Source organism: Callorhinus ursinus, unplaced genomic scaffold (genome assembly GCF_003265705.2).
Source record: "Callorhinus ursinus isolate GAN/ISIS: 27379988/994484 unplaced genomic scaffold, GSC_fseal_2.0 scaffold2, whole genome shotgun sequence".
NCBI lineage: Eukaryota > Metazoa > Chordata > Mammalia > Carnivora > Otariidae > Callorhinus > Callorhinus ursinus.
Genome location: NW_027397064.1, coordinates 26,199,479 through 26,221,681, shown reverse-complemented (window position 1 = coordinate 26,221,681; position 22,203 = coordinate 26,199,479). Strand labels below are relative to the sequence as shown.

At 36.9% G+C, this 22,203-nt stretch overlaps 1 protein-coding gene across 1 annotated transcript in view; it reads left to right on the top strand.

The window, feature by feature from the left end:
* Positions 1-22,203, top strand: part of PTH2R (parathyroid hormone 2 receptor) — a 76,407-nt gene that overhangs the window by 5,796 nt on the left and 48,408 nt on the right. Inside the window, exons 2-4 of the mRNA XM_025887090.2 lie at positions 11,538-11,640; positions 18,478-18,588; positions 18,699-18,820. Of these exons, the coding sequence (XP_025742875.1) occupies positions 11,538-11,640; positions 18,478-18,588; positions 18,699-18,820 (336 nt within the window). The remainder of the gene's footprint in view (positions 1-11,537; positions 11,641-18,477; positions 18,589-18,698; positions 18,821-22,203) is intronic.

The following is a 22,203-nucleotide window of genomic DNA, read 5'->3' as shown; positions in this document are numbered from 1 at the left end:
GCCTCAGATATTTAGTAGCTGGTCGGATATTGGATTGTAAAGCTTACGAAAACTCTGGATTTAGCATCAGCACTTTGTAGGGAGTACCTGAAACCACAGGTGTGAGTGATGTTCTCAGTGAGGGTATAATGGAAGTAAAAGGACCGGTTAACTTGCTTAAAAGAGGGTACGCAGACAGGTTTCCTTGAAGATTACCCCTAAATTGTAAATTCACAGGGAAAAAGGGACTAATAAGCAATTTGAAATACCCTGTGACAATCAGCGTGGTATCTTTGGGTAGTAGGTTCTGCGTAAATGTTTGAATAAGCTCATTTGTATTTTTTTTCATTTTAAGAAAATTCATCCTTTTTGATCCCACTTGGAGCTCAAGTCTCTAATCATTTACTCCTGTTTTAATTTTAAAAAGGTCACTCTATTCTAAGAGGCAGAGGTCACGGAACCTGCATCTGGTCATGGAGATGGAAGGAAAAGTGCTGTTGGTCTCTAAGAGAGTTTGGTGTTTCCAGAGCTCTCTTGTCCTAATAACTGATAAAGCAGGCTCAGTGTTGAGCTTGGCAGTTGTTCTATTGGCTGGTGGAATTTTGTAGATGCTCAAAGAAAGTAAATTGTAAGTTTCTGGAGGGGGAAGGAAGTATATAAAATGTTTAAGATTATGAAACTTGATATCAGAACTGGATTTGGGATCTACATTTCCTACTCTTTAGCTGTTACTAACATCTCGAAAACTCAAGTTTCTTCATTTGAAAAATGGGGATAACCTAATGCCAAATTCATTGAGTCGGTGTGTGGATTATATACCATGAAAACCTCAGGAGAAGCATTTAATGCATTACCTGTCACAGAGTTTGCTCACTCTAAGTGTTGGCCATTACACATGCTATTATCATCATCATCATCATTTCTATATTTTTCTAACTAGCTATCGCTGGTATAGAGAATCGATTATTTTTATTTACTGATTCATACCTACCAAGTTTATTTCAGGGCAGTAACAATTTTCTTCAATAACTGTATCTGTTATTTCTTTTTATCCTTTGTCTTATCTTACTGCATTAATTAGAACTCCCAATGTAGTGTTGAATGGTAGTAATTATTACAGGCATCTTATCTTGTTTATTACTTCAGTGGGACTGCTTCTAAAGATTTATCAAGTAGGGTATTTGCTCATGTTCATCAGTGCTAATTTTATTAAGTTGTTTAATGGAAGGCGAGTGTAGAAAGTTCTGAATTATATCATGTATAGTTTTTATTTTAAAGTCATAAATGATATGCTATTTCTTTTTTTAAAAGATTTTATTTATTTATTTTAGAGAGAGACAGCGTGAGAGGGAGGGGCAGGGGGAGAGGGAGAGAGAGAATCTCAAGCAGACTCCACACTGAGTGTGAAGCCTGACATGGGGCTGGATCCCAGGACCCCGTGATCATGGCCTGAGCTCAAACCAAGAGTTGGACACATAACCGACTGTGCCACCCAGGTGCCCCTGGTATGCTATTTTTTTAAAAATATGCCATATTAATTGTTTTGATGTTCTGCAACAGATAGTGGATTACTTGAGGGCAAGAAATGATTCTTAATAACTTTTCTACAGCATATAGTACCTAGTAGATACTCATTAAATATTGGTAAGTGTTTGCATGATCATAGGTAGAAGACCTGTTATATATTGCTGCTTGAATTAGCAAATAAGTCAAATACTCTTGTTAGTAACAAGATACATATTGTTAACATACTTAAAAACCTAGCAAACAAACAAAAGTGTTGCTTAATACTATCCGGCTAAATATTTATGTGACTAGATTAGAACAGACTTCTTTGTGTAATTAAGGTAAACTTCTGCCTCTTCTTTATGAAACCATTTACATCAAATTGCAAACTGGCTACAATTTCTTAAGTGAGAATAATTTATACTTCTTGTCACTTTCCTTACTTATATAATCAGGCTAGATCTGTTTTCTATGAAAAAAAAATTTTTAGTTATTTTTTAAAATACACTTTCTGAGAGCAAAGATAATGTTTAACAATGCATTTAAACCAATTTTGTGGGCATGAGATATGTCTAAGCTTGCATATTCTTCTGCCTACACCACGGGAGAATCTGCCTTCAGAAAGGCGCTCATGCGTATAATGAGCACCAAGGTGGAACTTCTCTCAGTATATATTCTGGCATCTTATTTCCTAGATGAATAAAGTCTGTAAGACACGACATCCAGAAGCTTTTGGGTAGTCATGTAAGCAAAACTTAAATACAATTTTCCATGTTGATTAATTGAACTTTAGATATCTAAAAAACTAGCAGAAACCATAAGGAGATATGTGGGGCTCTCCTGCAGTCTTCAAAATGCCTTTTAAAATCAATCCAAAAGACACAGCATGCTTCTGTTTCCCACCAGATTGGTAATATATTAGTAATGGCATTTTGTTTGTGAGTTTATCACAGTTTTTACCACTCATGCTAATAGTGTAGTAAGTTCCAAGAGTCATACTGTCGCTCCTGACCCACCTGAGGAAGATGTTGGCTACATCTATTTCCTCAATTTTGGTGATGGTATCATAAGTGTTTGCATATGTCCAAACCCATCAAATTGTGCCCATTAACTATATGTAGTTCTTTGTATTTCTTTTTCTTTTCTTTTCTTTTTTTTTTTTTAAGATTTTACTTATTTGAGAGAGAGAGAGCGTGTGTGTGCATGCAAACTGGGGCGGGGGGTGGTTGGAGGGGGAGGAGCGGAGGGAGAGGGACAAGTAGACTCTGTACTGAGCATGGAACCCGATGTGGGGCTTGATCCCATGACCCTGAAATCATGACCTGAGCCAAAACCAAGAGTTGGACGCTTTAACTGACTGAGCCGCCCAGGCACCCCGAGTTCTTTGTATTTCCATAAAGCTGTTAAAAAAACCAGAACACCTTACTTAACAAACAAAAAAACCCCATCCAAACAGGGCAAAATGGGTAAGGTGCTCAATGGTACAAACTTCCAGTTTTAAAATAAGTAAGTCATGAGGGTATAATGTGCAGCATGATGACCACAGTTATAACACTGTATTGCATATTTGAAAGTTGCTAAGAGAGTAGATTTTAAAATGTCTCATCACGAGAAAAAAATTTTGTAAATATATGGTAACAGATGTTAAATGGACTTATTGTGATTATCATTTCATGATATATACAAATATCAAATCAATATGCCTGGAAATAATACAATGCGTTACACATCAATTATGTATCAATTAAAACACAACAATAAAAAACCCATAAACTTCTATTCATGACAATTCAGTTCAGCAAGTACTTTGAGGGTCTCACGTGCTGGACACTGTGATAATCACTGGAAATAGAAATAGAGTCAAACACATGCCCACCTTTTCAAACAGATCAGTACTCTTAGAAAGGTTTCTACATTTGAATTAAAGTTTAATACAGCCTTTGAGTGATGATGATTCCTTTACGAGGGAAGTCAACTTGATAAGACACTGTATTGTTGGATGGCTGCCTCTTATGTCTATCCCATCTGTCCAAAAGTTTGTGTCCCAGACTACACTGATCTCACACAGTCTCGTCAAATATAGCTCTTTCCTGCTCCCCGCCACCCCTGGCCCGCTGGGTTAAGTTTTATTTTACCTCCAGTAAGACCATGTGGACTCTCACTTCTCACTGATTTAGAACCTCTTTATTATTCCCAGATCTATTGACTACATTCCGCATTACATGTTACCGTTTCCTACTACCCGCACACCATTACACATTCAACTGTCTAAAAACAGTCACACCTCGACCTCCTCTTTTCTAGCCATAAAGCTAGCTGTTGTGTGATAGGTGGTTACATCTTTATGTCAGAAATTAGGGAAACCAAAGTTTCATTCCAGCATTCATCCCTTTTTTGAGAGGTCATAGAAAGTTCTCATAGTAATTTTTCGTTATTCTCTTAATGTACGTGCATAATTGTTATAGCTAATGAGTGCACGGAGTTTCTACTATGTGTAAAGCTTACCTTATCGTTTCTTGACCTTATTATTAATGGTGATTTTACTTCATTGCTTTTGCTCAAAATTAGCCTTCTCATTCCCACTGGATATCAACCATGTTATTTTTCCCAGCCATTGTTCTTTCTTGGGATCCCACAGCTATGCCTTGTGACAGATGTGTTGCCTGGGGTGGTGACACTATAGATACAAATGGATGGAATGTTTTCACTGCAATTTGGCCTGCAGCCTGATTTTCTGTATCTCAAATTCTGGTTGCCAACTGCCTGAAGGAAACAGTCGTCTTCTTGATGATTTGTTACATCCCCAAACAGGCCAACACTGTTAGGGTGGGGGGTAGCTTATTTATTTTGTATTGAGTTTCATTTTTTTTTTTTGGTTGTACAATGTGATTCTTTTAAAGGTGTACAACACAATAATTTAATATATATATATATATATACATATATACACATTATAAAATGATTATCATTATTAAGTTAATTAACACATCCATCACCTCACTTTGTGTGTGTGTGTGTGTGTGGTGAGAATACTTAAGATCCACAGGCTTACCCTGGAATACTGCAGGTTTGGTTTCAGACCACTGTAATAAAGTAAATCTTGCAAGAAAGTGAGTGAAATAAATTACTGGGTTTCCCAGTGAATATAAAAAGTTTATTTATACTATATTGTAGTCTATTAAGTGTGTAGTACCAATATGTCTGAAAAAAAACAATGTACATATCTTAATTCAAAGTACTTTATTGCTGAACAAATGCTAACCATCACTTGAGATTTCACTGGGTCATAATCACTGATCACAGATCACTATAAGAAATATGGTGACACATGAAAGAGTTTGAAATATTGGGAGAATTACCAAAATGTGACACAGAGACATGACATAAGCAAATGCTGTTGGAAAAATGGCGTTGATAGCCTCATTTGATGCAGGGTTGCCACAGCCCTTCAATTTATATATAAAAAAAACCCGCAGCATCTGAGAAGTGCAATAAAGCAAAGTGCAGTAAAATGGGGTATGCCTCATTCAAAGCAAATTTTCAGCTTTTTTTTTTTTTTTAAAGATTTTTTATTTATTTATTTGACAGAGAGAGACACAGTGAGAGAGGGAACACAAGCGGGGGTAGTGGGAGGGGGAGAAGCAGGCTTCCTGCGGAGCAGGGAGCCTGACATGGGGCTCGATCCCAGGACCCTAGCTAGGATCATGACCTGAGCTGAAGGCAGACGCTTAACGACTGAGCCACCCAGGCGCCCCTAAATTTTCAGCTTTGCTATGTTCATAGAAAACTTCCCAAATTCTTAGTGTGGAATGATTTCGAAAGCCATTTTAGATACTAGGTAGTTAGGTTTTTAAGTAACTAAAGCTTTTGGGCCAATTTTGCTGAGATTTGAAAATGGAGCTTTTGACTTGAGGATTGAATGTTGCACACACCTGCCTGTGTGCATAGTTCTTCACTTGGCTAATTCTGAATTTGTGTTTTGATGGCAACTCTTTGTAAAATAAATAAATTACTTTTGAGGAAGATACACACAGTTACTTCAATGAATTGCCAAGGGAGTTATTTTAAATTAGTTGATGATTAATAGTTGACAATTAATCTCTTGCTTGGGAGATCTGGTAATGGGTGGGAATTTAAAATTTGTCAGTTCTAATTGGTTTTCTTTTAGAAGATAGGAAATCTTTCATATTTATAGAAGCCTATAAATTATGGGGAACTGCCTAATGCATGATTTCTTTTGCACTCAAATTCTTTGCCAAATAGTCTTAATATGTTTGAACTTAATTTAGCTCAGATTAATAGATTTAATTGCATTTAATTTAAAATTTAGTTGGTCTTTCTCTGTCATGGTTATAATCATTAAACTAAATACATTTCATGGGGTACCTGGGTGGCTCAGTCATTGGGCATCTGCCTTCAGCTCAAGTCATGGTCCCAGGGTCCTGGGATCGAACCCTGCATCGGGCTCCCTGCTCTGTGGGAGGCCTGCTTCTCCCTCTCCCACTCCCCCTGCTTATGTTCCTTCTCTCGCTGTGCTTCTCTCTGTCAAATAAATAAATAAAATCTTAAAAAAAAATACAATTCACTAAAAACTCTTTATTACACAAATGAAGAAAGTATTTTGAGAAAATTGTAGATTCACATGTAGTGTAAGGAATAATACAGGGATAGTATATACCTTTTACCCAATTTCTCCCTGTGTGACATCTTTCATAACTATAATACACTAGCCCAAGCAGGAAATTGATATTGATATAATACACCTACTTAATTCAGCTGTCACTGGTTTTATATGTATTCATTGGTGTGTGTGTGCATTTAGTTTTATGCAGTTTTTATCAGATGCACAGATGCCCTTGACCACCACCATAGACAAGATACAGAACAGTTTCAACACAGGAATCCCTCCTGCTACCTTTCTGTAGCCACAGCCTCTTCCTTCTACCTTGTCCCTTGCTCTCTCCAATACCTGGCAACCACTAATCCGTTTTCCATCTCTATAATCATTAGATGACTTAAAAAATTAACTATGCTTGGTTTCTAAGTAGTAATTGGACCTCTGTAAATACCTAATAAATTCGTGTGGTTAAAATGAAAGAGAAAGAGTGGATGATAGGTACGAAGGATGACCGTTCTATGTGATCACTCTTCTAATGCTGAAATCCTAGCTGATTTTGAATGAGGCCACAGATAGATCCATTGTATTTTTAAAATGTTTTCAGTTTGCTTCCTGCATGAACAGGGTCATGGAAGTTTTATGATTTACTGCCTAATGTGCAAAATGGACTGGTCTTTAGATTTAGTTCTGAGTTAGAGGTCAGTTTGTGAAAGGATTAAAAAATTTTAGAAGTATGGACATTTGTGTTTGGGTTGTGTGTGTGTGTGTGTGCCCATTTATGCTGTGTGTTTTATCCACATAACTTGTTTTACTTTGAATTAAAAAAGGACATGTGGGGAAACACTTTCATAGTTGGTGTTTTAATTAAAGGTGGATGGTTCAATATTTTCCCCCAAATTATCAGTTTATTATAACAGAATCCTTTTCTCTATTGGAACCCAATATTACAGACAATAAATTCTAAGTAATTAAAAACATGTTTCATTCTCAAATTCACTTCACAGTATAAAAACTTTAGCTACTCTCAAGGGAATCATACTCTTGAGAATGAAATCAGTATTTAAGTAAAGTAAAATAAAATATTAATAGGTCTGTATGAACTCTTTTGAGGCCTGTGTAAAAATATGGAGTAAAAAGTTAATAAAACTGATTTATTATTTGGCTCATTAATACTAGACTCTATGACCAATCCTGAATTCCAAACAAAATTCCTTATTATAGAGCAGCTCACCTTTCTCTCTGGACTGTGGAAAGTAGAATGTCCAAAGAAATTCATTCTCTTTAAACATATTCTTTCAATCCTTCCCGAATTAGAGTCAAATTTGGTATATTAATATTACAGTAATTTTCTAAGAAGGCATTATATGCATTAAGGAAACTTCACTTTATAAAGGAAATGTTTTTGCAAAATTATAAAATAATCATATTTTAACATTTCTTGTTTACCTTTGTTTTTTACAACCACCTAGTGGCAAATCATCATGTACCAAAATGAGGTAATATTTTTATATATATTGTGTTTTTCAAGTTAGGAACCTTGATTCTTTTGAAAAAAGTTAACTTAGATAATTATTGATTCATATGCAGTTGTAAGAAATAACACAGAGAGAGCCCTGTACCCTCTACCTAGCTTCTCCCAGTGGTAACATCTTACAAAAGCATGGTGCAATATCATTACCAGCTTATTGACATCGATAGAGTCAAGATACAGAACTTTTCCGTCTCCAAAAGATTCTCCTGTTGCCATTCTATAGACACACTCTCATCTCCTCCTCCTCAACCCCAAGGCAACCACTAATCTGTTCTCTTTTTCCATAATTTACTGTGTGTCTTCTCTCTTTTTTTCCCCTTTGTTCACTATCTAGAAGTTTGTCAATTTTATTGTCTTTTCAAAGACCTAACTCTCTGTTTCATTGATATTCTCTACTGTTTTCTTTTAATTTTATTGATTTCCATTTTTATCTTTATTATGTCCTTCTTTTTATTTGCTTTGGTTTTAGTTTGCTCTTCTTTTTCCAGGTTCTTGAGGTGAGACATTATGTTATTGATATGAGACTTTTCTTCTCTTCCAATATAGGTATTTAGTGTTGTATGTTCCTCTTAGCATTGCGTTAGCTGTGCCTTTGATATTTTGTGTTTTCATTTTCATTCAGTTAGTATATTGTTTTGATTTCCCCTGGGACTTCCTTTTTGACCCATGGATTATTTAGAAGTATGTTGTTTAGTTTCCAAGTGTTTGGAGATTTTCCTGTTATCTTTCTGTTTTTGATTTCTGGTTTGAAGGCATTGTGTCTGAGAACCTAGTCTGTATGATTTCAGTTCTAAACTTGTTGAGATCTGTTTTATGGCCCGAGACATGGTCTGCCTTGGTATATATTCTGTGAGCACTCGGAAAGAATGAGTACTCTGCCTTGTTGAGTGAAGTGTTCTGTAAATGCCTATTAGATCCTCTTAGTTGACTGTGTTGTTGAGTTCTTCTATATCTTTGCTGCTTTTCTGTCTCATCGTTCTCTCAATTGAGCAAGGAATATTGAAGTTTCCAACTATAATTGTGGACTTGTCTATTTCCTCTTTCAATTCTCTCAATGTTTACTTCATATATTTTTCTGTTTTTTTTAAAAATTTATTTATTTATTTTAGAGAGAGAGTGAGAGTGTGTGGGCCAGAGGGAGAAGGAGAGAGAGAATCTCAAGCAGACTCCCCACTGAGTGCAGAGCCCCATGTGGGGCTCCATCTCATGACCCTGAGATAATGACCTGAGCCGAAACCAAGAGTCATTTGCTTCACTGACTGAGCCACACAGACGCCCATATTTTTGTTTTTTGTTGCATACACTTTTAAGATAGCTATGTCTTTTATTGGTGGAATGACACTTTTATCCTTACATAATGTCCCTCTTGGTCTCTGGTAGTTTTGTTTGCTCTGAAGTCTACTTTATTTGGTATTAATATAATTGGGGGAAGTGAGGGTGTCTGTAGAAGTAGAAGTTTAGGTTCCCCAGGCAGCTGCTATTGACACCCAAGGTGGAGAGCTCCTTGTTGCTGATGGGTGGGGATATGAGTTCTACTTCCCACATGGTCTCCACTGACACCACAATGGGATGGCCTCATTGCTAGGCTGACTCCCTACTTGGTCTTTTCTGACAGCACCCCAAGGAGGGGTACCTTTTAACTGCCAGGAGGGGGTGGAAGTCCAGGCTCCCGACATGGTCTCCACTGACACCTGAGGGGCGATGGGGCATGTTACAGACCAGTGTGGGTGAATGTCCTGGCTCTCTACCTCGCTCTGAAACCACTCTGGAGAGAGTATAGGGTCACCTCCTTACAACCCACTGAGGGTGGATCTCCACTTGGTCTTTGCTGGTTTCAGTTGGGATAGAACTGCAGTGTTTTTTATGTGGTGTTTGGCTTAGGTCAAGCTGTTGTTAATGTAAAAGTTTTCTGTCTACTCAGGCTGTCCCTTTCCCTCCTTGCTGTAAAGAGCATGGTTTTCTTGAGGCTTTTTTTTTTTTTTTTTTGGTCAGTGTCTGTTGGTGTTTCAGAGTTGCCAGGTTCTCAACTCCAAGTCCCAAATACATAAGGCAAAAAAAAAAAAGAAAAAAACAAGAGAATTTACCACTGTGTTGTTCTTTGGGATCTGAATTCCCTAGCTGGTCTGCTTTCTGCTCTTTGCTTTTCAGAATCATCTCATGTTCATTTTATATATAATGTCCAGAGGTTTTAGTTGTACTTACTAGGAGAAGTAGAGAAAAACACATCTACTCCATCATGCAGAAGTGGAAGTTCCAGAATGCTTCTTTTTAAGAATATCTAATTTATCAGTTCATGTTTACTTAAAAATGGAATAAATGTGAATATTGAAATTATAAGAATCTGCATATTCTAACTTTAACCCATCAGTATCTATAACAACAACTTTAAGTACTTTCAGTAAAATACAACATTTTATTTCAAATTATAAATGATCACTTACTCAGAAAAAAATTACTGATTTTTTTTTTTTTTACTAAATGTGCCATTTTATTTTGGATGCAGTTGTTGCCTTTGGAGTAACAGACATTGAACATGAAAATTCCTCTTCTGTTTTAAGTACACTATGATTTTACTGTCCCTCTATGGTGAAGAATACTTGTATCTGTAACTAAGGAGGAAGGGAAAGCAATATAAAAGATGTTAAACATTTCCTTATTCTCCCTTGAAAAGACTAAAGAGCAATTTAAAAGATCATGAATTAGCACATTCTAATCAGATTTGCTCCTGGTTAAACTGGCCACATTGTGTAGAGCAAAATATCTGTAGAAGCTATAGTTTATAATGCTTATGTTCCTGAAAATGTTATCCTGATAAAAAGGCTAAATCTGCACAAAAGAAAACAAAAAATGTGTTTATTCAAGTAAAAATGGGCAAGGAACGATTTGCAGTGTTCATGTTTGATAACTGAAGTCAGATTTCTCCGAATCAAATTTATGGTTCTGAAACTTGGTCACAGCCTACCCAGTGGTTTCTAGGATTGAAGTAAAAGAAAATAACTATTGAAATGAAAAAGCAAACAAAAAACCAGCCAGAAAACAGAATAAAACAAAACATGAATGGTGTTTGGCTGTTTCTGGATAATGAATGGGAAGAAGTCAGTTTTATTACCATGCTTACCCAGATGGCTCATAGGCCTACATTTCATTCTCCCTTCTGGATAAGTGAGCTTTTTATGGTTCACTTTTAGTGTAGCTACTTTTAACTCAGGATCTGCGTTGGGTTCGCCTGATGATTAAATTATGATGTGTATTCCAGTCCAAAAAATTAGTTTTTGTTTATTCTCTTAGTAGTTCTGCTTCTCTGGTTGAAACTTGACTAGTAGGATGATCTTCACGATTATCTTGTACCTTCAAATATGTTGGTTCACAAACCCATTAAAGTTGGTGCAAGAACCACAATGGGTTCCTGTGAAACATGGGGATTACCAATCACCACCTCCAGAAATAAATTCTGATCCACTGAATCTGATGTGTAGCTTAAGGATATACATTTTATATGAGCATCAGATTCAGGTGTTCCAGGCACCATGCTTTGAACAAACACCTATGAATATTTTGTCATATTTAAAATAAAATATATTTCATTGAAATGAAGGTTTTCCAAAGTAGAATTTCCTCTCCATTACTGGTGGTGTTAAAGCCAAATCTAGGTGAACTCATTCAATAAGAATTCATTATTCACTTGTATGTTAGAAGCACATTCCAGGGTGGGAATGGGTATCAAGGTATCTGGTGAAAGATATCTAGTAGAAAGTTTGACTCAGATAAAAGACTATTCCAGATAGCTGGATATCAAAACTTTAATTTTCAACTGTATAGGAGGAGATAATGAAAGATTATATCATGGTTTAAAAAAGAGCTAATAGGAATATTTTTCTGTTTGTATTTTATTCATTTCCATAGCTGGATTCTGATGGCACCATTACTATAGAGGAGCAGATTGTCCTTGTGCTGAAAGCTAAAGTACAGTGTGAACTCAACATCACAGCCCAACTTCAGGAAGGAGGTAAAGGTGCTAAAAATTATGTCTTCTTGTGTCCCTACCCTACCCCAGTCCTCAAAAAGACTCAAATTCCCCTTTTAAGTAGTAGTAGGGTGTTCCTCATCAGTCATTACATGTTTTCATATGGAGGATCATGTAGCAGAATCATGCTCTTTTCATTTCTTTCTTTTTCTTTCTTTTTTTTTTTTTCAGATTCTACTTATTTATTTGACAGAGAGAAAGACACAGCAAGAGAGGGAACACAAGCAGGGAGAGTGGGAGAGGGAGAAGCAGGCTTCCTACTGAGCAGGGAGCCCGAGGTGGGGCTCGATCCTGGGACTCCAGTGTCATGACCTGAGCCGAAGGCAGACGCTTAACCACTGAGCCACCCAGGCGCCCCACTCTTTTCATTTCTTTAACCACAAGCTCTTCCCTCCCTATGGACAGAATGACTTGCCTGATTTTTGAGTTTCAGAATAGCAGCTGGGCATGTGCACATTGGTCTCTCAGGCCTCTCTTTGGGATCTGTTTGCCTGCAGAGAGCATGCATCCTGGTTTGCCCTTAACCAGGTAGTAAGCTTGGAGCGGCAGGCTCTGTTCTTGTGCATATTGCTTGCAGTTTTAGGTAGTATATGTAAATATTAGAGGAACAGACAAGCAGGCCTTTTTATATGTACCTAGGCCCTGTTCTCAAAACAAATTTTCTTCTTAATAAAATGATTATTTAATTTCCATATGCCTGGCTCTCTATGTAATTTCTTGACTGGTTCCACATTCAAGTGGGGACCTAGATATGTAATTTCTCAATTAGTTCCAAATTCAAGTGGGGAACTAGAAAAACAAAATGACAACACTACAGATGAGCTTTTGGTAGCCTTGGTCCACTTGGGTGGCTTACTGTTGTAACTGCTCAGGAACTTGTGGCTTGTGCTACTTGGGGCCTGGTGATCACTCTCAGTTCTTATTGGAGCCATTGAGAAAAGTTATTTATTGGAATCTTTGGAGTAGTAGGTAAATTACAATGTTTTATATGGGGAAAATGCTTCGCCCTTATAGTTGAGTATAATTAATGAATTTTTTAAAAAGGGAGGTGCTAGTTACTGAGCTTCCCTAAATTCCCAACAGTCTCAATGCAGCAGATGTCTTTAAAGCCATGCCCTACTAAAATTAACAACTCGGGAAACAACAGATGTTGGCGAGGATGTGGAGAAAGGGGAACCCTCTTATGCTATTGGTGGGAGTGCAAACTGGTGCAGCTACTCTGGAAAACAGTACGGAGGTTCCTCAAAAAGTTAAAAATAGAACTACCTTACAACCCAGCAATTGCACTACCAGGTATTTATCCAAAGGATACAAACATAGTGATTTGAAGGGGCACATGCACCCCAATGTTTATAGCAGCAATGTCCACAATAGCCAAACTATGGAAAGAGCCCAGATGTCCATCAACAGATGAATGGATAAAGAAGATGTGGCATATACACACACACACACACACACACACACACACACACACACACACAATGGAATATTACTTAGCCATCAAAAAGAATGAAATCTTGCCATTTGCAATGACGTGGATAGAACTAGAGAGTATTATGCTAAGCGAAATAAGTCAGACAAAGACACAATATGATCTCACTCATATGTGGAATTTAAGAAACAAAACAGATGAACACAGGGGAAGGGAAGGAAAAATAAAATAAGATGAAATCAGAGAGGGAGGCAAACCATCAGAGACTCCTAAGCCTAGGAAACAAACTGAGGGTTGCTGGAGGGGAGGTCAGTGGGGGATGGTGTAATTGGGTGATGGGCATTAAGGAGGGCACTTGATGTAATGAGCACTGGGTGTTATAGGCAACTGATGAATCACTAAATTCTACCCCTGAAACTAATAATACAGTATATGTTAACTAAATTGAATTTAAATAAAGGATTAAAAAAAATAAAGCTATGCCTTAGGGGCGCTTGGGTGGCTCAGTTGATTAAGCTTCAGACTTTTGATTTCAGCTCAGTTTGTGATCTCAGGATTGTGAGACTGAGCTCCGCACTGGGTGTGGACCCTGCTTAAAATCCTCTCTCCCTCTCCCTTTGCCCCTCCCCCCCTCCTCTTCCTCCCTAGGGAAAAAAAAAAGCTATGCCCTATAATGAAATGTCTAGTTTGATCTACTTCATTCTAATTGCCAAATACTTAAGAACATTTGAAGTTTATAACTTCTCCCTCTTGAATAATATAAGCAATTTGAAGTACTTTAATTACTTCCAAATTATGTTATTGTCATATAATTTTATATTAATAAAGTCATATAGTTTTATCTTAATTATATATTATAATTTTTCCTCAAGATGAAATAATGTCTTTTTGTAAGATTTCTTTACGTTAGAACTTGATTGCAGTGAACACTCTCAGTGTTTGTCTGAAAAGGTGTTTATTTCAGTCTCAATCCTCAAAGATACTTTTTCTGGACATATGATCCTTGGTTGAGAATTATTTACTTTTCACACCTGAATATTATTTCACTTTTACTCTAGCTTCCATTGTTATTGGTGACAAATCAGTACTCAGTCTTTGTTGATGATTAGTTTTTTCTCTCTGGCTCCTTTTAAGAGCTTTTCTTTGCATTTGATGTTCTGCAGTTTTATCTGTATCTAGGTATGGATTCATTTGATTTCTGAGGTCTGAGGATCTGTGTCTTTAGTCATTGGTAGGAATGGTTTGCTATTTTGTCTGAAACTTTGCTCTCTCCCCTTCTCCTAGTCTTTCCATCTGGAACACTAATTAGACAAATGTAGGACTTTCTCACCCTACTCTTTGTGTCTTCAAAAAAGAAATCAGATGAAATAAATATGGCAAAATATGAGCAAGTGTCAATTCCAGGTGCTGTATAGATATGATATTCTCTTTTATTTATGAAAAAATTGTAATAAAAAGAAAATACAAATTTTCTTCATGTCTATGAAAGTGAAAGAAGTATAAATGCAAATACCTAGCTACAAAATGATTCAAGTAGTTAAAAACAAAGCCCAAAATATTATTGATCCTGGTTTGACTTCACAAATGTATGGTTACACTGTATTATGGGTAACTATAGAACTGGAAAGAGACAAAGTTTGAGTTTCCAAATTTTAGACTGTTCTGTGTGAAGATCATGGTGTGACAAGCGTCACTAATAAGTAGTTTGTCCTGGCACACGCAAAAGATGACAAGAAATGTAATTAATGGTGTTAATTTATAAAGAGAGATTGGTGAATCATCATGCAATTAATCAGTTTCTTGGTAACTGATGAAAGTATTTACTCACATAGGATGTGAAATGATGATCAAAGAGTAGATGTTAATTAAGATCTCTGCATTAGCTGTGTGAGGGCATGGCTTCCCCAGTCCTTTCAACGTTTGTGAATATTTACTATTCTCTTTGTCAAAGAGCCACCAGAGAGATGAACACAATCTACAGAAACATTATTTTTGAGGAATGTTGGTTTTCTGAATTTTGGGGAGTGTGTGTGTATGTGTGTGGGGTGGTATCTTGTAAGGAACTAGAAAACTATCCCCTTTAGAGCATGAGGAAAATATCAGCAGATTTGTCTCCATGGTAGTTTAAAAACTACATAATTATAGAATAAATGGTCATTGGGTTTTAAACTTGTATGAAGACCTTATTCCATCATGTAACTAACTCTTGCCAGAAAATATCATGATATTGCAGCATACATTTTATCTATTTTCTATCTATCATCTATCTATCCATCTATCATCTATCTATCTATCTATTATCTATCTATCTATCTATTTATCACCTATCTATTTTAGAGAGAGAGATAAGACAAGCGGTGGGGAGGGACAGAAGAAGAAGGAGAGAGAGAATCCCAAGCAGGCTCCACGCTCAGTGCGGAGCCCTACACAGGTCTTAATCTCACAACCCTGAGGTCATGACCTGAGTCAAAATCAAGAGTTGGGTGCTTAACTGACTGAGCCACCCAGGCACCCCTGCAGCAAACATTGTAGAGGGACAACTAGTTGTCAGAACACAAGAATGTGTGTCCAGGTCAAATTATTGTAGATGCACAATAGATATCTGGTAAAGGATTGGACAGTACAAATAAATGAGGATGCATGACTTGTTAAAGACAAAGTGAATGGATGTGAAGCCACATGGAATGGTAGTAAGATACAGAAGAGTGTCTAGGGTAAAGTTGGTGAAAGAGGTTGGTTCATTGTTTGAACAAGAAACAAAAACAAAACATAGGTAATGGTGGAAAGAAGCCGATGAAGCTGTGCACCAGAAGCAAGAGTCAGTGTGATGGGTTCCTGGATTGCTTGTGATATGTAAAGTATAGGCTTTTATTATGCAAGCAAAGTGAGGCTGTTTCCAAGAAAACGTTCTCTTCTATAAGAACAGTGTGGGCGAGGGAAGACATTTTCTTTTTCTTATTGCTTCAGCAATACCCAAAGCAAATCGAGTTGTTTGTTTCCATGTGATATGGAGGACACTAAGAAGTTAATTTCAGGTTTATGCTGAATTCTTTTCTGTACAGATCAGGGTTTGCATGACTATTCAAAATTGAACAAACAACTTGACATCATGAACATCGGTTAGAGCAAAATTCCTCAGCTACAGTAGTGTAATTGGTAACAAAAAAATTGAGAGAGCTATAATGGATAAGACTTGTGGTAGCAGAATAAAGGTCCCCAAAGATGTCCATACCCTAACTACCTGGTGTTATGCCTGTGTATGCTATGTTACATGGCACAGGGACACTGCAGGTGGGATTGCAGGCCTTAAAATGGGGAAATTATCCTGGATTATCTGGATGGGCCCAATGTGGTGTATGGGGTGGATGAATCAGGAGGGGAAAAGGAGAGTGGAAGAGAGACTTGACGAGAAGGGTCACCTTGACTTGTTGACTTTGAAGATGGAGGAAAGGAGTCATAAACCAAGGGATATAAGTGGTTTCTAGAAGTTGATCGCCAGCAAGGAAATGGGGAACTCAGTCCTAGCTGAACTCACTGGACTTCCGACTTAAAGAAATAGTGAGATAATAAGTTTGGGTTATTTGAAGCCATTACATTTGTGGTAATTTGTTATGGTAGCAATAGAAAAAATGAATACAACGCTCATTAAAAGTAATCTCATTTTGAAACGAAGGATATACTCTTTCCTGGAAGTTCAATACACAACTAATGGAGAGCAGTCCTAAAGAACACACAGTGTTGACTCTGAATATTTGTTAAGCCCCTGCCAAGTGCTGGGTGCCTAAGGCATGGAACAAAACAGACAAAATTCCCTATCTTTAGGGTTCCTGAGGTTTAAGGAACCAATAATAAAATAACACTTACTATTGGAAGGTGATGAGAGCTCAAGTAAAAAGTATAGAAGGCAAGGGTGTAAGGAGTGTTTGGAAGGTAACTATAAATGGGGAGAGTTTGTTCAGAAGCGACCTGTGAGTAAAAGTCTGTAGGGCGGAGGGGAATAAACCTTAAGCCATCTGGTGAACGCACTGAATTGAAGGGAGAGCTAGGAGGACCTTCGCAGAACTGAGGTCAGGGAGATAAGTATGGGGGAAAGCGGATCTTGCAGGGCTTTCAGACTTTGTAAAGACTTGGCTTTTGCTGGGAGTGAGATGGGAAGCCTTTGGAAGATTTTGGCTTACTGTGTGAATGAATGAAAGGAGAGCAAGAATGGAACCTGAAAGATCAGATTTACCTTTCAATGAAAACTTTCTTCAATTTATGTGTAAAAAACTAAAATGGCATTTTGAATTCACTAGCTAATTTAAGAAATTTCCCCTTTTAAATTCCCTTAACGTTGAGAGAAGCGTATCAAAATATTTAAGAGTGGTGGTTACACTGTCTGCAATTAACTTTAAAATACCACCGCAAAAAATAAATTAGATGAAATAAATATGGTAAAATATTAGCACATATCAATTCTGGTGATATGTGTGTGTGTATATATGTATACAATGTGCTTTATTTATGAAAAAATTTTTGTAATAAAATTTTTCCTCATGTCTATGAAAGAAAATGAAATGTAAATGCAAATACCTAGTTATAAAATGATTCAAGTAGTTAAAAACAAAACCCAAAATATTATTCATCCCAGTTCAACTTCACAAATGTATGGTTACAGTGTTATGGTTACATTATATTATCAGTTCAGATATAGAACCGAAAAGAGACAAAGTTGGAGTTTCCAAATTCTGGATTATTCTGTGTAAATATCATGGTTTGACAAGCTTGGACCATGGGTGTGGCAATGGAGGTTTTGAGAAGTGCTAGGGTTCTGGGTGCATTTTGCCCATTCAATTCCCCCCCCACTCCAAATCTTTATACTTGATTCTTGAGGAGAGTAGAGCTTGTGAGAATTTTGTTTGAGATGAGTGTTAGACTCAAATTACTAGAATTATTGGTAAAAAGAAAATAAAGAATTATTGGTAAAAAGCAAACTCAAATCTTGGAGCTTACCTGGGAAGCTCAATCTGTTTCAGGTATCATATTTCTTAACAGCAATTTTTTAAAATCTAGGGTAAAAAAATGTAGCTACAACTGTGATAGAATTTTACTACGGTTGTTCACAATGAATTCCAATGTTTCTTATATATTAATTGCTATAACTCATATATAGTGGAATCACTAAAATATTTTTAATTTATGCAAATCAAACGTTCCTCTTAATGGACCAGGTGAGGTGGATGAATCTTAGGACATTTGCATCGTATCTACCCCATTCTCGTTTCTACAACTACCAATTTGTTTTACATTTTGCTACAGGTGGAGACCTGAAATTTTGTATTTTGAGCACATTTCCTGTCTGGTTCCAATTGCATTTTTATTTGCTTTTTAATTTTTTTCTTTATTAGAGGGAAATTGTTTCCCAGAATGGGATGGACTCATTTGTTGGCCCAGAGGAACAGTGGGGAAAATATTGGCGGTCCCATGCCCTCCTTATATTTATGACTTCAATCATAAAGGTATTGAATTTTTTGGAAATGATTAATTTGGAATAGAAATGGACTTTTTTTCCCCTAATGAAAACCAAGAGAATTGAGCAATTTCAATGTTTTTCTTCATGTCTTTATAGGAGTTGCCTTCCGACACTGTAACCCCAATGGAACATGGGATTTTATGTACAGTTTAAATAAAACATGGGCTAATTATTCAGACTGTCTTCGCTTTATGCAGCCAGATATCAGCATAGGAAAGGTAATGATAATTTTGGTATTTGTGAACCCCACAGGGAAACTGGGATAATATTTTTATATATTTCTTGATTGCCAACTATTATATATAAAAACCCCTTTATTCTAGGACACAAATGTCCTAGAAGATAAAAGCAAGATTGGAATGTTTTTAGCTATCCAGTTAAGGAATGGTGTAGGACCTGAAACATTCTGGTGTTTTCTTTAGGTTAGAGTTATCTGGCTAAGATATATGCACATATACTTATAAGTATGTATCTGTGTGTATTATGTTATGGTACATTATGTTTACATTATATTATGCTATATTAAATATTTTGCTTAAAAATCGAAATAGGTAGTCAGCAACATGATTTATGATTTCTTTTTTGTTACCTATGAATGGCTACATCTCATTTCACTCTGTATTCCTAAAGGAGATTTGTATTTTAAAGAAGTATTTGTTGGGGTGCCTGGGTGGCTCAGTTGTTAAGCATCTGCCTTCGGCTCAGGTCATGATCCCAGGGTCCTGGGATGAAGCCCCGCATCGGGCTCCCTGCTCCGCGGGAAGCCTGCTTCTCCCTCTCCCACTCCGCCTGCTTGTGTTCCCTCTCTCGCTATGTCTCTATCTGTCAAATAAATAAATAAAATCTTAAAAAAAAAAAAGATGTATTTGTCATTTCATAAGATTGGCCAGTAGGTGATTTCATTAGTAGGTGAAAGATCAGAGTTGTAGAATTAAGCGGAAGCAAGGGGCATCCCATAGGTCTTCCAGATAACACCTTAATTTTACACATGAGTAAACTCAGAACCAGAGATTAGGTGTTAGTCAGAGTGACCCAGCTCACTGATGACAGGATCTAAAGCTGAATCCTGATCTCCAAATTCCTCATCAGTGCTATTTGCAGTATAGCAATCATATGTGAATGTTGGAAACTTCTAGATATTCACTTTTAAGTGATAGGTGGTGCTTTAAGTCATGCTTAAATTCCTGTCACTCAGACCTCATGAGTAAAATGCATGATGATATGTGCATATGATAAGAGTTAATATGATAAATGGATATATAAGTGGCTTTTATGGGGATCCTGAGAACAGTCTATCATACATAAACTCTACCAGCATTAGACATTTTTCTTTATGCTTGATTTTTTTGGAAGGAAGGGGAGTAGGGAGAGCAGTAAGGGAAGCAGTGAGTTGAAGATTTCTTTGATTTTGCACTAATAATCAGGACTTTTTTTTTTAAGATTTATTTATTTATTTTTTGACAGAGAGAAAGAGACAGCAAGAGAGGAAACACAAGCAGGGGGAGTGGGAGAGGGAGAAGCAGGCTTCCCGCAGAATAGGGAGCCTGATGCTGGGCTCGATCCCAGGACCCCGGGATCACGACCTGAGCCGAAGGCAGACACCTAATGACTGAGCCACCCAGGCGCCCCTAATCAGGACTTTATTAAGATTTTAAAAATTTATTTATTTGAGAGAGAGCAGGAGCAGAGGGAGGGGCAGAGGGAGAAGCAGACTGCCTGCTGAGCGGAGAACACCCCCCCCAATGTGGGGCTTGATCCCAGGACCCCAGGAGCATGACCTGAGCCAAAGGCAGATGCTTAATTGACTGAGCCACCCAGGCACCCAGTAATGAAAGTTTTTATAAAAGGAACAAGAAGTAAAAAAACAAAAAAAGTGTGCATTGAGAATAAACATTTTTATTGAGGGGAAATAAGACTAAGATTTTGTAAACATCTATTGTCTTGTTCCTTATATAATTTCCTTATTGTTGGTTTGACAAAATGAGACAGTTACTTTTATTTACTTGTTTTTCAGCTTTCATATTTTATTATTATTTTTAAATTAACATATATTATTTGTTTCATGGGTACAGGTCTGTGATTCATCAGTCTTATATAATACCCAGTGCTCATTACAACACATACCCTTCCCAATGTCCATCACCCAGTTACCCCATCCCCCCACTTCCCCTCCCCTCCAGCAACCCTCAGTTTGTTTCCTAAGATTAAGAGTCTCTTAGGATCTGTCTCCCTCTCTGGTTTCATCTTGTCTCATTTTTTCTTTTCTTTCCATATGATTCTCTGCCTTGTTTCTTAAATTTCACATATCAGTGAGATCATATAATTGTCTTTCTCTGATTGACTTATTGCACTTAGCATAATACCTTCTAGTTCCATCCATATCACTGCAAATGGCAAGATTTCATTCTTTTGATGGCTGAGTAATATTCCATTGTGTATATATGTCACATCTTTATCCATTCATCTGTTGATGGACATCTGGGCTCTTTCCATAGTTTGGCTATTGTGGACATTTCTGCTTTAAACACTGGGGTGCATGTGCCCCTTCAAATCACTATGTTTGTATCCTTTGGATAAATACCTGGCTGTAAAATTGCTGGGTTGTAGGGTAGCTCTATTTTCAAATGTTGAGGGAACCTCCATACTGTTTTCCAGAGTGGCTGCACCAGCTTGCATTCCCACCAACAGTGTAGGACGGTTCCCCTTTCTCTGCATCCTCGCCAACATCTGTTATTTCCTGACTTGTTAATTTTAGCCATTCTGACTGGTGTGAGGTGGTATCTCATTGAGGTTTTGATTTGTATTTCCCTGATGCCAAGTGATGTTGAGCACTTTTTCATGTGTCTGTTGGCCATTTGGATGTCTTCTTTGCAGAAATGTCTGTTCATGTCTTCTGCCCATTTCTTGTTTGGATTATTTGTTCTTTGGGTGTTGAGTTTGATAAGTTCTTTATAGGAGACGGTTACTCTTAGTAAATAGATGGGAACGAACTCTTCTGATAGGCCATAAGGTTATTACATTTGTTAGAGTATTATATTTAAAACAGCAGCATACTGTAGAAATTACCATATAATCCATCTCATGTTTAAAGGTTAAATGAACTTCTGGAAAGCAATTTAGCAATGTGTGTTTAAAAAACTTCAAAGCAGTCATATCCTTTGATCTTATAAAATTATTTCTAAGATTCAAGTATAAGGATTTGGAGTGGTGGGAATTGAGTGGACAAAACATTCCTTGAACCATTGATTTTTATAGTGAATATTCGGAAGAATTTAAGTTTATTCTGAAGAATATAAATTTCCAATGAAGAACCTTCCAGAGAAGGTTAAATAAACTTATATAAATGTTTTTTGTAAAGACTTTGTGGCCTTAGAAAAAAATTCCTTTGTTACACAGTTAACAGAAAAAAAAAATCAGGTAATAAGGTTGTATGTAAATTGGGAATGTAGATGCTCAAAACAATAGAAAATGCTGCATAGAGATAGAATGAAAAGAAATACATGAAATACAGTGTTTCTTTTTGGTTGGTAGGAATTCAGGAGATCCTCCCCCCCTTTTGTGTTTCACACATTATCCAAATATTTTCTCTTTTCTTTTTCTT